The sequence below is a fragment of the Melanotaenia boesemani genome, chromosome 4 (genome assembly GCF_017639745.1).
Source record: "Melanotaenia boesemani isolate fMelBoe1 chromosome 4, fMelBoe1.pri, whole genome shotgun sequence".
Taxonomy (NCBI): Eukaryota; Metazoa; Chordata; class Actinopteri; order Atheriniformes; family Melanotaeniidae; genus Melanotaenia; species Melanotaenia boesemani.
In genome coordinates, this window is record NC_055685.1 from 11007375 (window position 1) to 11028812 (window position 21438).

A 21438-nucleotide genomic window follows, 5' to 3' on the forward strand; every position below is an offset into this window, starting at 1 on the left:
TTAAAATAATAATAAAGCAGAGAATTTACATGGTTAAAGCTGACTTTGAGCACTTTGTGGAATAAAAACTACACATTAGGGGCATATTCTGCCTGCTGAATCTAAATGTCTTCTTTCAGTAGCCCTCCTGAAACAGACCTTAATAATCTGGGCAAGTCCAAACAGTATGGCTTCATTTCCTTGTCAATCGGATCCGAAGTTGCCCTGACCAGTATCCTCTTTATCAAGAGGAGCAACAGTACCTTCGCACCAGCCTTTCAGCATCCAGTGGTAATCATCACACAAACTGCAGTAGATCCCAAGAACACCATCACATAGATCCAGAGGAGTGCTCTGTCACATTCACAACCATCCACATGGGGGATACATACACTTGTGTATTACACTTCGATGTATTATCTTGAAATAGCTGCAAATGTTTGGCACATCCTTTCATTATGTCTTCTGTCATCCTTGAATATGTTTAAAAAGATTTAGAAAAGGGAAATCATGTTAAATTCAAGATGCATCAAAACCAGGTTGCAGTGTCTATGACAAACTTAGTTTCATCACTTCATGATAGTATTAGGAGCGTAAGTTATGCCTGTGTACAGCAATAGATGTGCTAGGGTTTAAACACACACTTTTCTAGCACAATGACATTTTGCAGTTTATAAACTTTTGTTCAAACCATCATCTTGAACAAAACCTAAATATAAGCAAGGGTGTTACATGACTTTGAGGAAAATGTGGGGCTGAATATCTTGCCCATGGATACCTCAACATGTTTTGAGGATTGAAACACTAGGGTCTATTACAAAAGGGACTCGTAATATTTTAACATTCAGAGAAACATCTTAATGGCGAAGGTGAGAAGATACTCCAGTTGTTTCATTTTATATGTCACACAGTTCGATGATGAGATGCTCTTAGAGCCCACAGGTGTTTTAACAGTTTAATATAGAGAAGTATTGTATCTAATTGAATGACCACAGCTACTGTTGTCCATGACTGTGACTGTGGTTGTGATTGCAGCTGTGGCCAAAACTCTGCTCTGAATAGTGTCCATGAGTGTGTCCAAAGCTATGTGCTGAGGGATTGGGAGGAGGCAAGTAACTAGGCAAAGAATCGACTGAATTCGGCCAGCCTTCGTACTTTGTGGCTGTGGTATTAGCAGTGTTGATGCTGGACAATGGAGCATATGCCTGGACAGGATAAGATCCAGGCGTGGGATTTATTTGTGGAAGCAACGTCTTCCTCCTCTCTTCAGTGGACGCAGGAATGAACATGACACCACTGATGCTCCTCAACAACCTGAACAGCATCATCTTCTCCAGCACTCCAGCCCTGGCCTCAGACAAGTCAATGAGAGACAGCCATCCTTTACCATGTGCCCACCCGATCAGGGTCCCAATAATATTGCAGGGCAGCACACTGTGAGGGATGAGGGCGCTGCAGATTATGAGGAGGAGCCAAGGGAGAGCCATGGTAGGGAAACTAACTCCACACAGAAAAGCTTTGGTCATCTTCGTGTGCATGGTGGTTAGAGCAACACAGGCCAGAGTCACAGGAAGCAAACCCTCAGTATGATTATGCATGCCGACATCCTGCAGGAGATCCAAGAAACTGTAAATCATGCCCGTTGTGGAGGAGAGCAGAAGGAACAAAAACATGAAACGGACCGTGCCGACGCCTTTCTCCACGCTGCTACACAAAAACAGCATAACTGTAATGTTCAGGAGAAGCTGCGCCAAAGTTTTGTGGTATAAGGGATACAAGAAGAGCCTGTGAATATGTCCACTTTCAAAAACGGTTGCACCGATACTGAGGATGCCTTGAGTCAAGTTTAAATAAGCTTGGATAAAAAACAGAATGCATGACAATAGGACCACTACGAGAATCCCGCATGTGGGAGCAGGAACCACATCTTTGATATTAAAGATAGTCTTCAAGTCTTTAGTAATGGTCATCTTGAGAAAAAAATAAGGACATGCAAGACAAAGGACTTGGAGCAAAAGTTTTGTGGGGTTTACCAAACTAAATCATCTGCCTTCACACTTCCGGAACTGGACTAGTATAACCATTTTCAAACCATTTTGAGCTGACGAATCCTTTAAACCTCTCGGGTTGAACTCGTGCTTGATCACAATAATGTTACAAGAAGAAAAATAAAATAAAAATAAATATTAGATCCAGCAATTAAATAATTTGATGGAAAATCTTCACAGTTCCGTAGTTTCACGCAGCTGAACTGCCCTCAGTTGCTAGCAGGAAACTTCCGGTCACGTCTTTGCAAGATAATATTTTGCAACATATATTCACACAATGACGATTTAAAATACTTTACTTGTGTAGTAAATTAGCTCATGTAACACGTTTTAAATGTATTTCAGTTATAAACAAGAATAGTTAAAATCTCTAAGATCAAGTGGAAGGCTTAGTGTAACTCAGTAACTACACTCACTTATTATTTTGAAGGAACTTTGGGCCAAAATCCGGTTTTTGTCTTCCTTCTCAGTTTATGATTTTCAGGTGACTAGTTAATAATTTAATTTTACAAAAGTTTTTTATACATTTTCATCTTAATTCTTATTTACTCTTTAACTCTGTGGAGGATGTTAATCTGTTATGTTATATTATATATTCCTCTTTTCCACAGATTTCTTTCACCACCACTTGTCCCAACAACAGTTAAAAATTTAAGTCAATGTTTGATTTCATTTGATACTGATTACAGAAAATTTAACTGCACATTAACAATAAGAAATTATGTCAACAATGGCATATCGCAGTTAAAGGAAATGTTGTCTTTAAGAAGAAAAATGAATATTGGTGGGTCTAAAAATGTTTTGACTACATCTTTTCTCTATAAGGTTAAATATTTCAGGGTGAAGTCAAAATTAAAATTGCTAATGTATTTCGAAGTGACTATAGTCTAAAACTAAGTTTTATATTCTAGTGGCTCAGAACATTTTTTTCAATGTTGTAATTCATATCACAGCAGTACTTGCTGTGATATGACGTTACTTTAAAGTTTCCCCATTAAACCAATTATTCTAAATATTTGCTCTTTTTTTAACTGATCATGCACCATTTCGATGTGAGGGGGAAACTACAATAAACGAATAAAATAAAAAGAAAAAAAAGAAGAAGAAGAAATTGCTTAGTTTCGTTTCTTTAAGAAGATCGTAAGTCCGTCTGTCCCTCTTCCGGTGTCGTACGGTTACTGCGGCGGATGTTGATGTTTTGTTTCGGAGCTCGCAGGAGTATGTGAAGCGCTGGTTATTTTTTGTGGTCATCTTCCCATTCTTTTTTGTACAATTTTGTTTCGGTAAGGTTTCGTTGTTTGTCGGCATCGTGTCTCTCCCGGTGTCTCTGCCGGGAAGCGCGAGACCGAGTCGTGCGATGATGGAGGACTTTGATGAGATTTACGAAGAGGAAGAGGAGGAAGAGGAGGACGAGGACAGGGCCGCGGAGGAACAGCTACTCAAGTACGCTCCGGACCCGGTGGTGGTACGAGGGTCTGGCCACGTCACTGTGTAAGCAACCGAAGATGCTCACGGGAATGTAGACAAAAGTTAATCTTTATTACGGAAAGAGGAACAGTCTCCGTGGATAAGGGCTGCTAACTGTTAGCCGTCCCTGGTGACCCGGCGAAGTAAGCTAGATGCTAACTTAACAGCAGGCTAACTGGGAGCAAGTGGCCGATGAGATTTGACTTTCCATTTTTCCACTAGTCTGATTGTGTGAATCTATCGTTGTGAATCAACAAAAGAACGTTTAATCGTGTTATTTAAGCCACTGTCAACTCAGGGTAACGTGTCGTTGCAACAGGAGACGCTATAATTCCAGATTGCAACACTCGTACATTATAATCTTTTCATTTGTAATCCGTCAGGAAATAGTTACTCTTGATAGTAAACATCTGTTTCTGTAAAAAATGCCCTGACAAAGACAACTAAGCACAGCATGATTATAAAAATACATGCATAATTGTATACAAAATAATATATTCATGAAAATACTCTGAAAAGGAACTAAGAAAGAAAACACGAAAACTTAAGAAACCATAGTTTAATGACAACACTCACTGATGGCCCAGTAAATGGTCAGTACAGAAGCTAAAGACAGATGTCCCAAGTTTATAATTAAACCAATGGTTTATTCTAAACTAGATGTTCAATGTCCAATAATCAATAACTAGATAAGAATATATATATGTGGCTATATATATATATATATATATGTATATATATATATAGCCACAGTTCTCTCATATAAACTGATTGTATATATTGCTTAATCAGAAATATTTATATATTTTATTTATATAAAGAATATTATTACATTTGATGTTAGTTTGATTAATAGTTCAACTGGAAAAAATAAAAGCTTTTTTGACACTATAGATGAAAAAATTGTAGTATGTCTGATTCACATTTCATAGCCCTCTTAAAATAATAGCCTAAGTAATTTTTTTTCAAGTTTTTCTAAAAAAAACTGCATTAATCCATATAATGAGGACAGTCAATTCAGTTTGTCATGTATGTTGTTATGTATTGTTGTAGTATGTAGTGCTAAACTGACTCTACTTGCAGCACACAGTTTCATTATATTTACACTCATACGCTAAGTCGGTGAGACTGATACAGACAAGTATATTTGTGCTTTGTTTTTAATCAGCAGCATCTCAGTGTTGCTGTTCTCATTGAAAGATTTGTCAGAGTAAATATGGATATGTTGTTGTTGCAGTTGTGATTAACTTCTTTCATCTTCTTAGTGGAACCAGCAGATGCTCTTGTGATGTTTCATCTCAACATGTCTGTCCGGATGCATATTAAATGTCAGGCATAATAATGATAACAGGGTTTAAATTTGATTCAATAGTTAATGTTTTTCTTTCTTTGTACTTTACAGGTTTGGACTTAGTAACAAATTTGAGTCAGAATTTCCTTCAGCGCTTACAGGAAAGGTGAGTGTGTTGTTCAGTGCTAAAATTGTATCTCTACATTTGCTTATAACAATTAACTCGTATACATTACCATAAAGATTTTTATTTGGACTGATGAACCACGTAGGATTCACATAGCACCTCTTCAGAGGGTCTCTGTCGGTTCTGATGACCTGGTTTTGGTGTCACTCAACTGTTTGACCATGATTGGGACATGTTTGGTCATAACGTAATATCTCAAATCAATCAAAGCTGCATTCAGGGTCACCCAAACATGATATCTGGTTTATATAAACGCATATAAACTGTTTTATTGTATCTAATGTACCACAGCATGATTGACTAAATCCTCATCCAGACACACACACATACACACACTTTTCTTCTGCACTTATCTGAAGTTCTTGGTATTACAAAATGCCCTGTCCTGTACTTGCTAGCTATTGTGTGTCCCCTGTTCAAGGCAGGTTTTAATAACATGATTAATTAACATATAATTAATAAATTAATGTTGTTGTTTTTTTGTTTGTTTTTTTCAAAGATATGCATTTTAGTCACTATCCAGTGTAGTGTTGACATTTTAATTCTCTGTGGTTCCTACTTTGGCTTTTCTCTGTTCACTAATGTAAAACACATTAAATATCTGTGGTTGAACAAAGAAATGAAACAACTTTATATAAATGCAGCATTTAATGGTGATCAAAAAGAGACTGAATCATAACAGTTTTATGAACATGGCCTTCCTTTAGGTGGCACCAGAGGAATTCAAAGCCAGCATCAGTCGTGTGAACAGCTGCCTGAGGAAGACGCTGCCGGTGAACGTGCGGTGGCTCCTGTGTGGCTGCCTCTGCTGCTGCTGCACTTTGGGCTTCAGCTTGTGGCCTGTCATTTGCCTCAGCAAGAGGGTGAGAAGCCTGCTACATTATCTCGCGCTCTTAAGCATCCCAGGCTAAGCTCTGTCCTATTTCCAGCAGCACAGAATTCAGCAACTAACATAACATTGTCCTTTCCAGACAAGAAGATCGATAGAGAAACTTATAGAGTGGGAAAACAGCAGACTTTACCACAAAGTGAGGATTGAATATGTCAATAAAATGCATGGATTGATAATGAACTTTATTAAAGGATGTCAAACATTTCTCTGATCATTTGTACTCTTTGTTTGCAGCTGTGTTTGCATTGGAAACTTAGCAAAAGGAAGTGTGAAACCAACAACATGATGGAATATGTAAGTATATGTTCTTTGGCAAATATTAGAGCTCTGTTTGTGTTATCACCAAGAAAACAAATTAGATAATGTATGCATTACTGCATATTAGGATTGTCAAGATACTAAAATTCCAAACTCGATACCGACGCTAAGGACGATGCTCGATCATATTTTAGATACTATGGAGGAGCAACAATGTATTATTCTTTTAATCAGAGTCAAAACACCACAAAAATACCAACATAATCCAAACAATAAAATAAAAAAATAATAATATATAAATGCATTATTTTACAGCTGTATTCGCTTGTGCAGAGATAGTCTTCATACATGCACTTTGTCCCAGTTCTTCACAATACTTGACTAGATCGAGTGAACAATAGAAAAAACAAACTAGTTAAGATTGTCTACTTTTTAAAACTAAATTGTTAAAAAATATTTTAAAAGATTAGCTTCAAATTGTTTTTGTCTAAATTAAAAGGCATTAATACGTGACTGTAAGCCAAGGTGTGATCAGCCAGTAGCAGCTTCGCGCTGGTTATGGAGCAGAAAAGAACGTCTTCTGCTCGTCCTGCAACTCGAGGACAAGGATGGGGGAGGGGCCTGCGGTAGCATCCACGACTCATTACGAAGAGTAAACAATCAGTGTCAGTCTCAAAGTCTCCAATAACGGCAGAAAAAGTCGCTAAAATTGTTGCTAGTCCTTAAAAAGAAAGTGAGGCTAGAGAGGTCTAAAAACCCGTTAACTATGACAAGTTGCTAAGTTGGCAACATGGTAAACAACTGGTTCTGCAGGAAGATGCCGTAGGGCTGCCCACTGCAGTGCCTGTTTAAAATAAGAGGTGGCTAGTTGTTTTTGTGAACCAGCAGACGCCAAAGTGGCATTTAAGTATTGATACCCATGCTAATTAATATATAACTAAATACTAAACTTTAGAATCGATTAGTATCTGAGAATCAATGTTTTTATTTTATTTTTACAACACTCTGTATATTATTCCCAGAGTAAGCAGCAGGGGTGAGATGTCAAATCTTTTATGACTTCTGTAAAAACAGTGTAGAAAGTTTTCACCTCGTGAAACTGTTGTTTTCATGCTCATCCCTGACTCGCCACTAAGAACCTGTTTCTGTTACCCTGCAGGTAATCTTAATAGAGTTTCTTCCTAAGATCCCCATCTTCAGACCGGACTAACAGCCACAGCCGAGCTACAACTTCGCTGCTGCTGCTCAGCTGTCACAGAATCACAGCGGCTGTAAAGTTCCTGAATAACAACTCCCCTTGAATTACTCCAGTATTTGTGTTTACATAAGTCCTCCCGCTGTGTTTTTTTTTTTTTTTTTTTTTTTTTTTTTTTTTATCCCTGTCCTCAAACATACCTTATCTACATCCTTGTTTACAATTCAGTAGCCCCAGTTTTGTTTTTTGAGGGAATTCAACATTTAACTTTGGCCTTCTGGTTAGACTGGTGCACCGTGAAGCTACTGCTACCTGGCCACCACCCTGTGGGATGTTACAGGTGAAGCAGCCACGGGCGGTGTGTTGTAGATTTCTGACCTAAAACAAGGAGTGCACATTCAAATGGAGCTCTGTGAGACATAACTGGAACTTTGTTTCCTAACCTAAGCACATGGCACAGTCAGACCATGATAAAAACACTTTCAAATGTCGCACTCGGATTCACCTGCAAAAAATACACCCCAGTGCTTTCAGAACAGTCGTGGTGCTCTGGATCTGTACTGGAGGCTGTGGAAGTGACATGAGCTGGAACTCCAAAGGAGCCTTTATCTGAATCCACACTGTAGTGGAGAGACTGGCCAGAACCACCGAACACCCTCTCGCCTCTGTTCACATCTCTGCACACTTCACTGTGCACCACCCAGGGACAATCACACACTCTGACTGCACTGTTCATCACACAAACATGTCTCTGAGCTATACGGCTTACCTGGCTCGGTTTGTTTTCAACATTGTGTGTGCCCAGGTGATGAACTGGCAGCCTAGCAACCGCTTTTGAGTGGCGATGGAACAAAAGCCACTGGCAATGAAAATTTTTTTCTTTTTTTTTCTATCAAGATTTGTTTACCATTTTGATGAAAGAGACAATTGATGCTTGGAGAACATATGTATGAGTGTCACAGAAATGAGCTAAAACCTTTTAGAAATCAGACAAATCATACATGAAAACAGACTCAACTCTGTAAAGCAGGGTGCTTTGGTACATCTTATTACCATAACCGATTTGTTTTCTTGTTTTGGGTTATTTTGGGTTATTAGTGTGCGTACAATATATGCATTCAGGAAAAATGGCGCCCTGATTTGGCAAAGGATATCCGGGATTGTTCTTTTCATCTGTGGTCATGTGACAACACTGAAGCACACGGTCGCAACGTCCTTCACTCGTGTACATGGTCTGTTTCACTTATGTGTTACGGGGTTATTTAAGTGTTAAAGTTAATGGTGAAAATATGCATCTGCTGTTATAGATGTATTTTCTCATGTTTGGGTTGACTAAAAGGATTAAGTTGTCCTTGTAAGGCATTTACCAGGGTCATCATGAAGCAAGATTAACAGTTAACATTGAGTAGAACCACACTGCTCCCAAATCGAGCACTAATCAGTGTTTTTATTTTGAAAATGGCTGTTTTCGTCCTAGTCTGACAGAACAAATCCCTCCAATAAACAGGCCTGCTGCCTGGTACCAAATAGGACACCAACAACCAGCAACCTGCTGCTGAATAAGTAGCATTAAGCTGCGGGAAGTGGAGATATTTCTCTCATAAGTCATTGGAAATGACAAAGTTGGACATCTTTAAGATGACAGAAGTTCATGAAAGATTTCTAGCTAACAATCCTGGTTTAGCATGAAGCACGTAATTTTAATTAGATGTTTTCAAAGTTTTTAAGAAACCCAGAGAACAGATGGGATTGACAAGGACAGCTGTACGGAGATTGCTACATCAAGCTTTTCCTACTGTGTCTGCATGCCAGCATCCAAACATCCAGACAGGGTGACTGTGATCATGGAAATCAAGTGTTTGAACAGGGCCGCCTTGTTTAAGGACAGATTGTATGTGGGGCACTCAGGGGAGATAAACAACAAAAATGTAGCGTTGCAAAACCTCACCATCAGGTATGTTCCAGAGTTACACCAGGGTGTCGACTTTAATACACAGATCACACGTTTGCTTGAATGTTTGTTGGAATATGTGTAAAATGATGCATTTGCAGTTGTTTTCAAGCTGGGGGGTGGGGGTAGAAACGCCTCTCTTCCCTTTCTAAAGTCTCTGTGGTCCTCCTGTTCAGATAACAGCGGAAGCACATACACACATGGACCCACACACAGATGTAGAACTAGTTTATATGTAAAAAGTCCTCAGAGTCACTTAATTACTGCTGGTTTGCCTATCGGTTCATCTGTCACCTTTTCTACGTTTTGATTATGTTCTGATAGGTGTAAATCAAGACATAAGACCTATGATTTTTTTGGGGTGTGTGCGTGTGTGCACAGTGTATGCAGATGTAAATGTTCTTCATAAATCTAATTGAATCCTGCACAGAAAAAATCATTTTTATGTAATCTTGAGAGTTCTGTGTGGGTGTGTGTGTGAGAGACAGATATGTGTAGATGACTTATGAGCAGATGTATGTACAGTAATGAAACTAACAATAAACAAACAAGGCTGTGGGCATCCTCCTCTGGAGTAACGTGGCATTTGTTTATTTATTTTCTTGTTGAAAGAAAGTGGTTTATAATCAGACCAATGTGCCACACTAAAGGTGACATGCTGTCAGTCATGTTCACCACGGAGACCTCAACACTTTTTTTTTTTTTTTTTGCAATTTTTTCCTGTACTTTATAAGTGAGCTAATACATTGCAGTGGTTGCAATTGTAGATAAATGAAGTATTTTTATTTTCATACAACCTCAAAACAAATGCACATCTCAACATATTTCAATTTCTTTAAAGGTATAATATGTAACAAAAAGATCAACGACAGGAAATTTTATCTATCACTAAAACCAGTCTATTAGTATCTAAAGAAGTGTTGTGTTTTCATCCTCTGGCAATGAATCATTTATATGAAATATACTGTATATACTGGTCTACAAGCGGCTATATTTGTGCCACCATCTTTACTATGGTGTCTCTGAATGGACAAACATCTCTGTATGAAGTGAGAACCGAGGGTGCTTTAAAACTGCAGTACTTGGTTTGTTTGATAGGTTCTTGACCACCGTTTGGGAAAAGTAATGCCTCAAAAAACACCAGCGTTGCCTGTAGTGCAGTCATTGCCACACGTGAGGCCATTGGATCCATTTGCAGATGAAAACATGTTAATGTCGGGAAGAATATTGGCCATTGGTGGCTACTGTCCATTCACAACTGTGCTTTTCATTTGAAGTAACCTCTATGCTCATCTTTACTTTTCCACTACCACAGTGTGTAATTCTTACACACTGTACCTTTAAACAATCTTCAGGAATAGTTCTCCAGGCTTCTTGAAGATAAGTTTGGTCCTTTGGAGAGGCTAGTCTGTGATGGATAGTGCTCCTCTTTGGAATCACTTTATTGATGCTATAAATATTAAAATATAAAACTCTGCTATCCGGACTTGTGTGAAGGCACAGTGACATCTATTGTGTACATTTCTGGAGTCGTCGCTACACAGCAGCGTCCCGAGGCTGAGAAACCGCACTGCATCACATGCTAGCAAGTGGACATCAACAAACCGGCTGTTGTGAATGTGCGCCATAGCTGATTCAGCAAAGAAACGCAGGAAGACATTATAGGAGGAAGAGAAGAAGAGAAAGAGAGAAAGGCACAGAGCCAGAGATGAGACAAGCGATAAGACTGTCTTTTACTGGCTGGAGAGAGCTCACAGTACAGGAAGAATGCAAGATGGATGCTGAATTAGCCGTCGATAGGGGGATCATTGAGAAAATCTACAAAAATGCCATAGTGCGTCTTTACAACTCTTACTATGCAAAGCAAAAGCCAAATGTCAACAACACTGATGGTTACTTTGGCAAGACAATGCCAATCCACGTTCTATCCACAGAGTGTGGCTTTGTAGAAAAAGAGTCCAGGTACTAGACTGGCCTGCCTGCTTCAACAAGCAGTGTCTGAGTTCCTAAACACTCTCTGAGTGCTGTTAATATGAAAAGCACAGAGGTAAGCTTGTCCTAATTCTAGATAGATAGATAGATAGATAGATAGATAGATAGATAGATAGATAGATAGATAGATAGATAGATTTTACTACTGCATTTGAGTCTTATTAATGCTCCAGTTGTTTAGTAGGTAGCTTTAGCATTTTTTATTGAAGACCTCAGAAAGTCCTGCCACATATTTTGTGTAGACTTACGTCTTTGCCTGACTCAACTAAAGCATCTGTAGTAACTTAGAGTCAGTTAAATCAGCTTGAATTCTTTACTGCTATATTCTGTATTTATTGTTTAGATCACCTCATGTAAAACCAGTTGTGCCAGTATTAATGCATTTAAGCAGCACAGGTAAAAGATACTCTAGAATATATATCCATAATGTGATTATGCATATTCATCATAGTTGTATATCCAAAATTACCCAGATTGTTCAAGTCACCTACTGGTAATTCACTTCAGTGATATGAGCAATCAACACATTGTGACACACGATCTTAAATAACGCTAGTTCCAACTGGACTGTAAATATTTGAAAATGGAAGTTATTGACCCTGATACCAAAGTCCTGCTCTCAGAAAAATAGCCAATCAAATTTAAGTCTTTGGTTGGAACATTGGACCCGCTGGTCTAGTCAAAACACGCATTAGAAAACAAACTATTTTGTACTATTCAGATGTGTTATCTGGGTAAAATGACAAGTGAGGAAATTTGGCAAAACAGCTGACCTTCATGAGGCACTTTTAGGTCATAAGCTGACTGACTGAACTTGCCTAAACTTGACTGACTTTTCCTTTATTTATTTAAGTGATTATGCAATGGCTCCAAGGAGAAAACCAGCCGCAGTCTTTCAGCTGGCAACATTTAATTACTGCAAAGAAAATGATTAAAAAGATTGAAGCTAAAAACTAAAATGTAGCAGCATTAATGAAGCTGGACTCATCATGAGAGCTGCTGCTTTACCTTATGAATTACTGTGGGGCCGATAGCACCCTGGTTCCCGGGGTGTGCGGCTGGAACATCGGGGTGTGTGCTGGCCTACGCCGGGTGGCTGTCTGGGGGGGCCTGGTCCTCCTAGGCATGTTGCGGGCCCTCTGCCTTTGGGGGGTGGGGCGGCCGCCTCTGGGCTCCTGGGGCCCTGGGCCCTTCGCTTGGACTGCCCTGGGTGGCCGGTCCCTGGCGGGGCCGGCGGCTGCTGATCTTGGCCCACTGGGACCTGTGGACCGTGGGGGGCTCTTGCTGGGGCTCTCCTCTGCCGCCCTTCGGGTGGGGCTGGAGTCGTCTTCGTGGTGGGGTGGCTTGGGTTGGTGCTCCGGGTCTGCTGCTGGGGGCCCGGGCCTCTGGCCCTGGTCTGCCTCTGGCCTCCGTGGAGGCGTGGTCGTATTTGCATGATCTCACTCACCACTCTTCATCACTGATCACTTCTTGTTTCTCATGCTCTGCATGCTGACACAGTCACTGAGTTGTCCTGTGGGTTTTAATACTAAGTGATAATTTTTTTTTTATTTTTTTTTTTTTTTCTGTGAGTTAGTATCTGGTCGCTGTTATGTCTTTTTGATTTTGTTATTATTTAAAAACTCTTAATGACTAGTTTCTTCTGTGTGTATGTTTCTGCTTTTGTAAAAGTTGTAGGAAATTTTCTGGTGTGTTCATGTACAGGTGTAACAGTTTGTTGTCTGGTGATGGTGTGGATTGAAGGGTCGTTTCCTTCTGTCTGTGATCTATTTGTCTCCTTTCTTCTTTCCCTTTTGCTCTTTTTGCTATTTTCCATCTTTTTCTGTCCCCTCCAGTCAGGTCCAGCAAGATTACATAGATTCCGTGATTCAAAGCAAATAAATAAATACATTAATCACATTATCAAGAGGAGCCTTACCATAGGCCTCCCCTTGGCAGAGCAAATTTGTTCAGCACGATACAGCAACCAGATTATCATTTTGCTTGCTATGATGCTGGACAGGACAAGTTAACAAAAAAAATGAATTACTGCAACAGTTCAGCGGGCTACCTAAGACCAGAATGACACAACAAATAGAGAAGTGGCCACAAATTGGTCATTGTTTGTCTTCACTTGATCCATTTTATTAGTTCAATGTAACATGAAGTGGTCGTCAGTCCCCATTTATCTTCTTGATTGCTGAAAAAATGCCCTAAGTTTGTGTTGTTTTTAGCTCTTCCAGTCATTCAAATTGTGAGATCAGTCGGGCTCACTTCAAGGTTTCTTGTGAAGTCATAAAAACGGGAGAACGAGCCAAGGCTTTAATAAAAAGATGCTGGGAAATGAAGCTTGTGAACTTTTTGTTGGGATTCAAATCAAAGCAGAGTTTGCAGTGATCACGTCAATAAAGGCTTGTAAATGAATTTTCTTCACCTAATTAGGCTCCTTATCTAGTATTTTGTGGATAAATTAAAGTTCTCAGGGCAATTAAAGATATTGCTGCTTTTTGCTTTACTTGTGGGGACTGAGGCTGCTAAGTAAGAAGCCGACAATAACGCCAGAAAAACTCATTAATGCTGATTTTACATTTTTGCTTCATGTTCTAGCAATATTTACAATGAAGACTTAATAGACTTGGCTCCCATGAAGAATCTCTAGGCCATGGTAGAGGTAAACATTAGCTATTTGGGTTTGTTTCGCCACCACTTTGTTTGCTGGAAGCATGCAAGTCACACAATTAGAATCCCAGCAGTCACATTGGAGATATGTTGTGTCATAAGTTAAAAACAAATCTGTATTTGTTAAGTAAAAGTTGCAGATCTGTCTACTCATTTGATTAGGGAGTGTTTTTCTACCACTGCATTCATTATTAAAAAAATTTAATTTTTATATAATACTGGTATATTGTACACATAATTTTCAACTTTATTAAATTCCTTGAATTTTACATGGATGGAGTAGATCAGTAATAAAGCTGTTCAGAGGAGCTGATCATCAGATTTAAGGTGTTAACAAGAAATAAGAACAAATCCTTCACTGTTTCATAATTGCGCCTTAAACTGAAAACAAATTAAATTATTTATTTATGTGTAATTCTTTAAAAGGGAAGAAATGGAAGAACTTGAAGTCAGTCAGTAATCATCTTTATTTCTGTGGAAAAATTCTCTTTCCAGACTGTGACATGACATTTCTGGCTGTTAATTTTTCCCATCTTTAGAAACTGAACTGGAAAACGCAGTGAAGAGGTCAATAATCTCCTTAAGTCCTGTATCACTTTTGAAAAGCTTCTCCATCAAGTTGAAGTCGTCAGAGCCCATGTTATTGAAGGAGTCGGTTAAATCAAAGGACTTTTCCGAGGAGACAGAGGGCTCTGGGCAGAAACCTAAGAGGGAGAGAAGTGAGTCATGATTTAATGTTATGAATCATTGTATTGAAAAGTAAAGAAAATGGAAGGACTGAGTCAGGTTCAATGGTCAGATCTAACGATCTGTTTTTATTATGCCAGCTGTTTGCTTGTGTGTGTTTGTCCTAGTTTCCTGCTGTGCTTTTGCAGGCAGGTTTTAAATGTGTTATATACACACCAGTTTGTAATGTACTTTATATAAAGAATTTATAATATGTTATTTACTTTCTTTGCTCTTAGGCTTTGCTCTCTTTGTGCAGCTGCTGCCCAAATAAAGACTCACTTTACATTTCCTTCCTGTTTGTACTTCAGGTATATTCCCATGACAAGGGTCATGGGAAAGCTGGAGCCTAACCCAGCATTTTTTAGCAGGTGAGAGGCAGGGTACACCCTGGACAGGTCACCGGTCCATTGCAGTACTTCAGGTATATTCTATTTTTAAACCCCATGAAAAACATGCCAGAAACATTTCATGTTTGAAAAAAAAGAGAGAACTGCATGAATACAATGCAAACTGCTAAATGAGGCTCTGTTTTGGCTTTTAAGCCTCACAACCTGATCAAGAGCTTGTACCTTTCTCTGAATCCAGCACAACAGCTGACGGTAGGTTCAGGCACTCCAGCTGCTTTGAAAACTCTTCCAGCTCTGCAGCACAGACCTTAGCTCTTCTACCTGGAAGACAGAACACAAATGTGTAAATCTGTAAAACCCAGGAGCTACGTTTCAGACTCTGCATGTGAAATGTTCATGTTAACCACATTACTATTAGATAAAGGTTGAACACATATGGTTAGTTTCTCTCCATAAAAGACTTGGCAGCACAGCTTTAGTTTGCCAAGTTGCATCAGAACAAACCTCTTTAAAGGTTTCTGAGAAAAAAAAAACCTTCAGGTACAATATCCTTTGAACAGACTAGATAAAAGCAGAAATAATAGTTGATAGTTTAATGAAACACAAACATTGCAGCATTGAGGTCTGAAAAGGTTGTAAGATGGGAAAAAAAGGAAGGTCAAGCCAAAGTATCTGCATTGAATTTATAGAGGTATGTAACTCATTTAATAAGCTACAAAGAAATTCTATTATCAATCTTAATTGCATTTATTTTTATTCATGCCATTTGTCTCAGTGTGTTTGTTCTTACTCAGGAGCTGCAGACTGCGGTATGAGCCTCTTCCAATTGTGGAGTTTGAGTACAAAACCAAGCAGTCAGGACAGCCAGTATAGAGCAGAACATCAACCGATGAGTAGGGTTGCGCTGCAGAGACATTTACATTCACAATATATTTTAGCTGATAGGCAACAAAGAGCAAGTCTGTTTGGTCAGTGACTCTCTCACCTATAACAAGACTGTTGTTTTCCAAAGTCATGTTTGTTGAAAGACTGAAGCAAAGGCCCAACCTTTAACAAGAAAAAATTATTCAAGATATGTTTTCTTTTTTTTTAAATCTGTGTATAGTCAAAGTAAGACATGACTGTTAAATACACTGAAACATTGTTGTTGTTTTTGTTAAAAAAAACTATTAAACAACCTATAAATTTAGGTTTGAAATTACATTTTAACATGCTGAGAAGTCCGAAGGCCATTTATCTGGTCAGCAGCAGTGATGTTCCACCAGCTGGTCTGAGCAAACATCTTTGTCAGCACCTTGGATCCGGGTATGTCTGTGCTCTCTACTAAGTGCGTCCATCTTCCCAGAAGCTGTGAAAGATGACATTGAATTAAACATTTTATTGATCCCAAAAAGGAAAAATCTATCCATTTAAAAAGTAAATTATGCATAACTGAGCTGTATAACGTGATATTAGAGTGTCTTACCTGATCCCTTCCTTGGATGTTAATATGCTGGGTTAGAGTTTCGCAGTCAGTCACAGGAGCTGACTGTCCAAGAGACAGAAGACTGAACACAGCCACCGCAACGTGAACGAGCTCCATGACGGTTTCCTGCTGATTGTGTGCGTTCAGACTTTACGGTGGCGCTTTAAAGTAACAAGGTTCAGCCCACATGCACTGACAGTGTCCTTGATTGTTTACTTTAGTGTTGTAATCTCAGCGATGAGACACATTAGCAGAGAATAAACAATTAATTCCTCATCTGAGGAAGCTTTCCCATCTCCACTTAGGTGGCAAACATTTTCAAATGTTGACAAGAACTTCTTAGGAACTGGAGCCTAATCATGAGAAAAGTGCAGGCAATGCTCTGAAGATAGGCAGATAGTTTTTATAAAATCTAATCAACAAACAGATGCTGCACTGGCAGGTAGTCCAAAAACAAATGTCCCAGCATGACAGAAATAGAGCAAACTTTAATGGATGCTGAGACATTGACAGTAAATGAGGCAAAGAATGTGATGCTGACCGTAGGTGTCCGGGGGAGTTACTGACTGACAAAAGCCAGGTATGGTAATTGTGTGATAGAATCCAGGTGTGTATGGACAGCAGGAAACCAGACCACCCATTTATTTCTTATACCCACTTAGTCCAACCCAGGGTTGCAAGAGGACTGGAGCCTATCACAGCTGATCAAACAAGAGACAGGGTACACACTGGTCAGAAAGCCAAACCACCTAAGAGCATCCAAAAATCAGACTGAAGTAATACCAGTTATAAAACAAAACAAAAAACCTAAATGTAACTTAACAAAGCCTACAGAAGCTATGAAAATAAGGAGAATGAAGTAACACTATAAAAGAACTATAAAACACCAAACTCATAGAGAATGGCAGCTGTGGTCACAATGAATCTGCTGGACCAAAGAGGAGTGGGACCGTCCAGCTTCTCCTCAGCTCTCCCTTCAAAAGTCATCATTTCTGATGGCGTAAATTAGTCGCCATTTTAACGGGGCTCTTGTGAATCTGGAAAGACACCATCAATGTTTTTAAAAAGAGGCTAAAGACCTACCTTTTCAGCTTCGATTTGATCTTAATTCATTTTACATAATTTTATTTCACCTTATATTATTTTCATTTTACTCAACTGTATTACTTTTATTATTTATGTAGTCATTCATTCATTCATTCATTCATTCATTCATTCTTAGTTGTTCTTATTGTTTCTTGAGGTTATTGAAAAATTGTTTTAACTCCAGTGTTTTTCTCATGAGGATCCTCTCGCTGGGGGTTTTGCCTGCTTGGTCTAAGGGTTGTTGCCATGGTGATTGCCATTGTCTGGGTGGCTGGGTCCTGCCCTGCAGCCTTATGGCTGTGGTGTAGGCCTTGGTCTGCCCTGATTGGGGTGGTTGCCGTGGCGGCGGCCTCTGTGGACATGGGTGGACTGGCTGCTGATGTGGACGGATCCCTGTGATATTGTTTCCCCACAGCAGCATCAAGCCAGATGTTAATCATTTTTAGTATTTTACACCTTTATTCAGTTTAGAGACAGAAATTAGGCAGACATATTTGTGCAAAATGGGGAGGGGGGACAACTGCTTTGTGTGTGTAAAAGATTTTAATGGGTGTTTTTTATTATGTAATATATTTTGATGTGTATAAAGGCTTGTTTTATTTTTAATATGCATGAATTGCTTCTTTTTTTTTACCATGTAAAGCACTTTGTGTTGCCTTCAGTATGAAAAGCGCTTTGTAAATCAGGTTTGATTTGATTTGAATAAACACATGTACAGTACATGCAAGGTTTGGACCACCATTCTTGTCCTGCTTGACATGTAATGAGGAGAAATCCAGTACTGACTTGAAGCATTGCCAGTGCTGCACCACTGTGGCCTTCACTTCTTTTCAGGCCCTATTTGCCATCTAACAGAAGAAACTACATGTGAATGAAGAGAACATTAAAAAGACATGAACTACCATCAAAACTCTCTTCTTCTGGGTGGTGAGAGATTGTTTCAGCAGAAAAAAAGGTCAGACCTCATTTTGTGACTACGTAACTATGCCATATGCCTGTCATATTGGGATTTAGTTTTTGTTTACATCCAAATATTTTACTTTTACCAGTGACACTAATTTCAATGACGAAAATTAAGATTTTGTCTTAAATTTCATTACAGCTCTCCCATGTAAAAATGCATTCATCACAAATAAAAATTTATAATAAATCAGTTGACAAACAGATCAAAAATGGTATCCAGAAATCTTGCAACTCTGTGTCCCGTCCTGGCCTCCAGCAAGGAGTTAAGGGCACTGAGCCCCTCGGACGGCTGGATGTCGTCTGGGCACATTTCTGTGTACGTGCAAAGATCATAAATATGACAGTCAACCACTGGAAGTAGCACATGTGGGCAAGAGGAGAAGTCTCAAATCTCACCGTTGTCTGTGCTTAATATGATCGGTGGTGGCATCCCAAGACATTCTGCTTGTTTCTTAAACATTTCCAGTGCAGCAGGTGAAACGCTCCTGCTCCTGCCTAAAAATGACAGATTTTATTTCAACAGAATACATGAAAAAGTAATTAATCATTTACATAAATAAATTCAGAGAAAGTAAGCCTATTTGCAAACTGATTTTTGTGCCTAAAACCAGTATAAAGATGGAAAATATGCTCTGAATTCACAATCAGGAATATTCATTTGCTGTTAGTTTCTTACTGAACATGAGAAGACTTTTAAAAGCGTTATTTCCAGAGACAATATCTTCATGGGCTACTAGACAGTCCGGGCACTCAGTCGACAGGTAGATCTCTTTGAGATAGAAAGGTTGCTCTGCATAAAACACAACATAAACAGGTAAGCAGAACAAAGAAGAGTTGGTGTCCATCATAAATAACTGATCTGTGTGACTCCGCTTCACTCACCGATCAACATGGTGCTGTTTTCAAAGATCACATTGTAGGCTAAACTGGAACATGTGCCGTATCTGCAAAGGTGAATACAAAGGAAATTATTCTGATAGCTCACTGGAATGCCCAGACAATCATTTTATTGTCAATGACGCTAATATTATGTTTAAAAAGTCATGTTCACTAAACTTTAATAAACCAAAACTCTGCAGCTTTAAATATTAGTTCATATTTAAGTAATTAAAAAATACAAGCATTTATTATTATTCATAAAGCATTAAGGTTATTAATCTGGCCATGATTAAGTTTGTCAAAATACCAAATACAAAGAAAATCCTCCAGATGCATTAATGCAATTAATGGTTCTGGGCTGGAAATGTAATTTCTTTAAGTATAGAGATGCAGACTTGATGTGGTGTGAGAGAAGATTTTACATTTTCTGAGTCTGGACGAATTTCAGGACGTTGCTCTGGGAAGTTACGAATAGTTCCACCCAGACACTGGTCATCAGGTGGGCCAGGGAGCGGCTTCCTGGGATGTCTGAGCTCCCCCCGATGTACATCCACTTTCCCAACATCTGGATCACAAGCACACAAAAACAGCACACACTATAAAAGATGATGGAAGTTGGAAATCCAAACTTCCTCAGTTCTTGTGTTCCTTTGATGCACGTTTCAGTTTGATGCACGTCAGTGGGGCATTTGAAATGGATTTGCAAATAATATTTTACAAAGTAAAGATTCTAATCTTAGCACAGTAATTTAAGGCTCAGTCTACAGATTTTGATGCTATAATGTAGTTTACTAAAATTTACTGGAAGAAGCCCAGAATTCTGTATTAAATTAATCAAATTAAATTAAATTAAATTAGGTAATGCTTAGTTTGTAAGTAAATAAACTTAATGGACAGCAGTGGAATAATGTCACATAAGTGTTTTAGTTATGTCAGCAGTGAAAAGATAAACAAATAGCATTACATAAGACGTATTCTCACCTTTCTTTTAAATACATTCTTATTTACACTGTAGGAAACAGTAAGACAAAAGAATCTGTGCATGCATATTTAAAACCTCAGTAACAACATTTTATTTAGCAGCAGTAGCTTTTCTGGCTTTTCTGGCTTTTTTTTTTTTTTTTTTTTTTTTTACATGCTTTATGTTCAGCTTTACAGTAACTAAACTTCTGCAGGGTGCTTGTGATGCAAAGCAAACAAAAAAGAAAAGAACTTACTTCTTCAGGGCTGATGGATATCCGTTTCAGCAGCGGGGCACAGCTGCTCAAAGGGGCACAACGTCCCAGTGAGAGAAGACTCAGCAGCACAACTGCAACACACTTCATGCTCTCGATGGCTCTTTGCTGATTTTCTCCAGGTTTTCCTGTTTGAGTCCACACTCTTCACGTGTGCCTCTTCACTACTTAAAAAACTTCAAAAGCTTCCCCTCTGGATGCCGCATATATTCATGTGTCAGTGAGCTGATGTAACCAAAGTAAACAGCCAGGAGGGGGAAAGAGGGCAGACTTTGGTCTGTTTAGGAGGCTTGATCGGATCACATGGAACAGTGAGATTTATACCTATATGGTTTTTATAAAACAACAGTTACAATCTTCTTTGACTTCACAGTAACATTAGTAAGTCTGGACAAAGGCTTGAATGTTGAATCATTTGTAGGTTTTTCTGTTCTCATTGCTAAACAGGTACTTTAATATAATAATAGATGTAAATATGATTATAGACGTTTTTTTAATCTTTCAAGTCAGGAGTAAAAGTGGCAAGTACATAACGCAGATTTCTGTGTGTAGGCAATAAAATGCATCTGCAATGACCCCTATTTAGCAAATTAGCACAATCTAATGCAGCTGCGTTTAGACATCTGTTGCCTATCAATGACATAAATACAAGTAAAACTTATCTTTTCAGTTTAACATGAGAACATGTGAAACAGATGGGACTGTTAAAAATAGTAAATAAAATAAAATAACACTAACAGCAACAGCATATGTAGTGGAAAATCCTAAAATCTCCGGGGCAGGGCTGTAGCAAAGACTTGAGATACATTGAGGTTA

General features: G+C 38.8%; 4 protein-coding genes across 4 annotated transcripts; 1 reads left to right on the top strand and 3 right to left on the bottom strand.

Moving 5' to 3' along the window:
• Positions 1-378: 378 nt before the first annotated feature.
• rhbdd2 (rhomboid domain containing 2) lies at positions 379-2671 on the bottom strand. The gene has a single exon (XM_041984331.1). The coding sequence runs from the start codon at positions 1947-1949 to the stop codon at positions 975-977; it is 975 nt and encodes a 324-aa protein (XP_041840265.1). The 5' UTR covers positions 1950-2671; the 3' UTR covers positions 379-974.
• A 531-nt stretch (positions 2672-3202) lies between these two features.
• chic2 (cysteine-rich hydrophobic domain 2) lies at positions 3203-9835 on the top strand. The gene is made up of 6 exons (XM_041984348.1): positions 3203-3518; positions 4897-4951; positions 5680-5835; positions 5944-6000; positions 6099-6158; positions 7282-9835. Exons 1-6 carry the CDS (start codon positions 3385-3387, stop codon positions 7330-7332), a joined length of 513 nt encoding a protein of 170 aa, XP_041840282.1. The 5' UTR covers positions 3203-3384; the 3' UTR covers positions 7333-9835.
• A 4532-nt stretch (positions 9836-14367) lies between these two features.
• LOC121639114 lies at positions 14368-16608 on the bottom strand. Its single transcript, XM_041984339.1, has 6 exons — positions 16460-16608; positions 16197-16342; positions 15980-16041; positions 15785-15898; positions 15217-15315; positions 14368-14622 (listed from the first exon to the last, which is right to left on the bottom strand). The coding sequence occupies exons 1-6, from the start codon at positions 16574-16576 to the stop codon at positions 14438-14440; spliced, it is 723 nt and encodes a 240-aa protein (XP_041840273.1). The 5' UTR covers positions 16577-16608; the 3' UTR covers positions 14368-14437.
• A 1985-nt stretch (positions 16609-18593) lies between these two features.
• LOC121639115 lies at positions 18594-20807 on the bottom strand. Its single transcript, XM_041984340.1, has 6 exons — positions 20605-20807; positions 19810-19952; positions 19391-19452; positions 19185-19298; positions 18905-19003; positions 18594-18820 (listed from the first exon to the last, which is right to left on the bottom strand). The coding sequence occupies exons 1-6, from the start codon at positions 20710-20712 to the stop codon at positions 18696-18698; spliced, it is 651 nt and encodes a 216-aa protein (XP_041840274.1). The 5' UTR covers positions 20713-20807; the 3' UTR covers positions 18594-18695.
• Positions 20808-21438: the final 631 nt, after the last annotated feature.

Bases quoted from the DNA above. Each gene is read 5' to 3' on its own strand.
- rhbdd2 (XM_041984331.1), bottom strand. From the start codon at position 1,949: ATGACCATTACTAAAGACTTGAAGACTATCTTTAATATCAAAGATGTG.
- chic2 (XM_041984348.1), top strand. From the start codon at position 3,385: ATGATGGAGGACTTTGATGAGATTTACGAAGAGGAAGAGGAGGAAGAG. The intron at 5,836-5,943 runs GTGAGAAGCCTG...TGTCCTTTCCAG, and splicing joins TCATTTGCCTCAGCAAGAGG to ACAAGAAGATCGATAGAGAA. The intron at 6,001-6,098 runs GTGAGGATTGAA...CTTTGTTTGCAG, and splicing joins ACAGCAGACTTTACCACAAA to CTGTGTTTGCATTGGAAACT.
- LOC121639114 (XM_041984339.1), bottom strand. From the start codon at position 16,576: ATGGAGCTCGTTCACGTTGCGGTGGCTGTGTTCAGTCTTCTGTCTCTT. The intron at 16,343-16,459 runs GTAAGACACTCT...CATCTTTCACAG, and splicing joins ACATCCAAGGAAGGGATCAG to CTTCTGGGAAGATGGACGCA. The intron at 15,899-15,979 runs GTGAGAGAGTCA...ATGTCTCTGCAG, and splicing joins AAACAACAGTCTTGTTATAG to CGCAACCCTACTCATCGGTT.
- LOC121639115 (XM_041984340.1), bottom strand. From the start codon at position 20,712: ATGAAGTGTGTTGCAGTTGTGCTGCTGAGTCTTCTCTCACTGGGACGT. The intron at 19,953-20,604 runs GTAAGTTCTTTT...CTTGTGATCCAG, and splicing joins TATCCATCAGCCCTGAAGAA to ATGTTGGGAAAGTGGATGTA. The intron at 18,821-18,904 runs GTGAGATTTGAG...GCACGTACACAG, and splicing joins CATATTAAGCACAGACAACG to AAATGTGCCCAGACGACATC.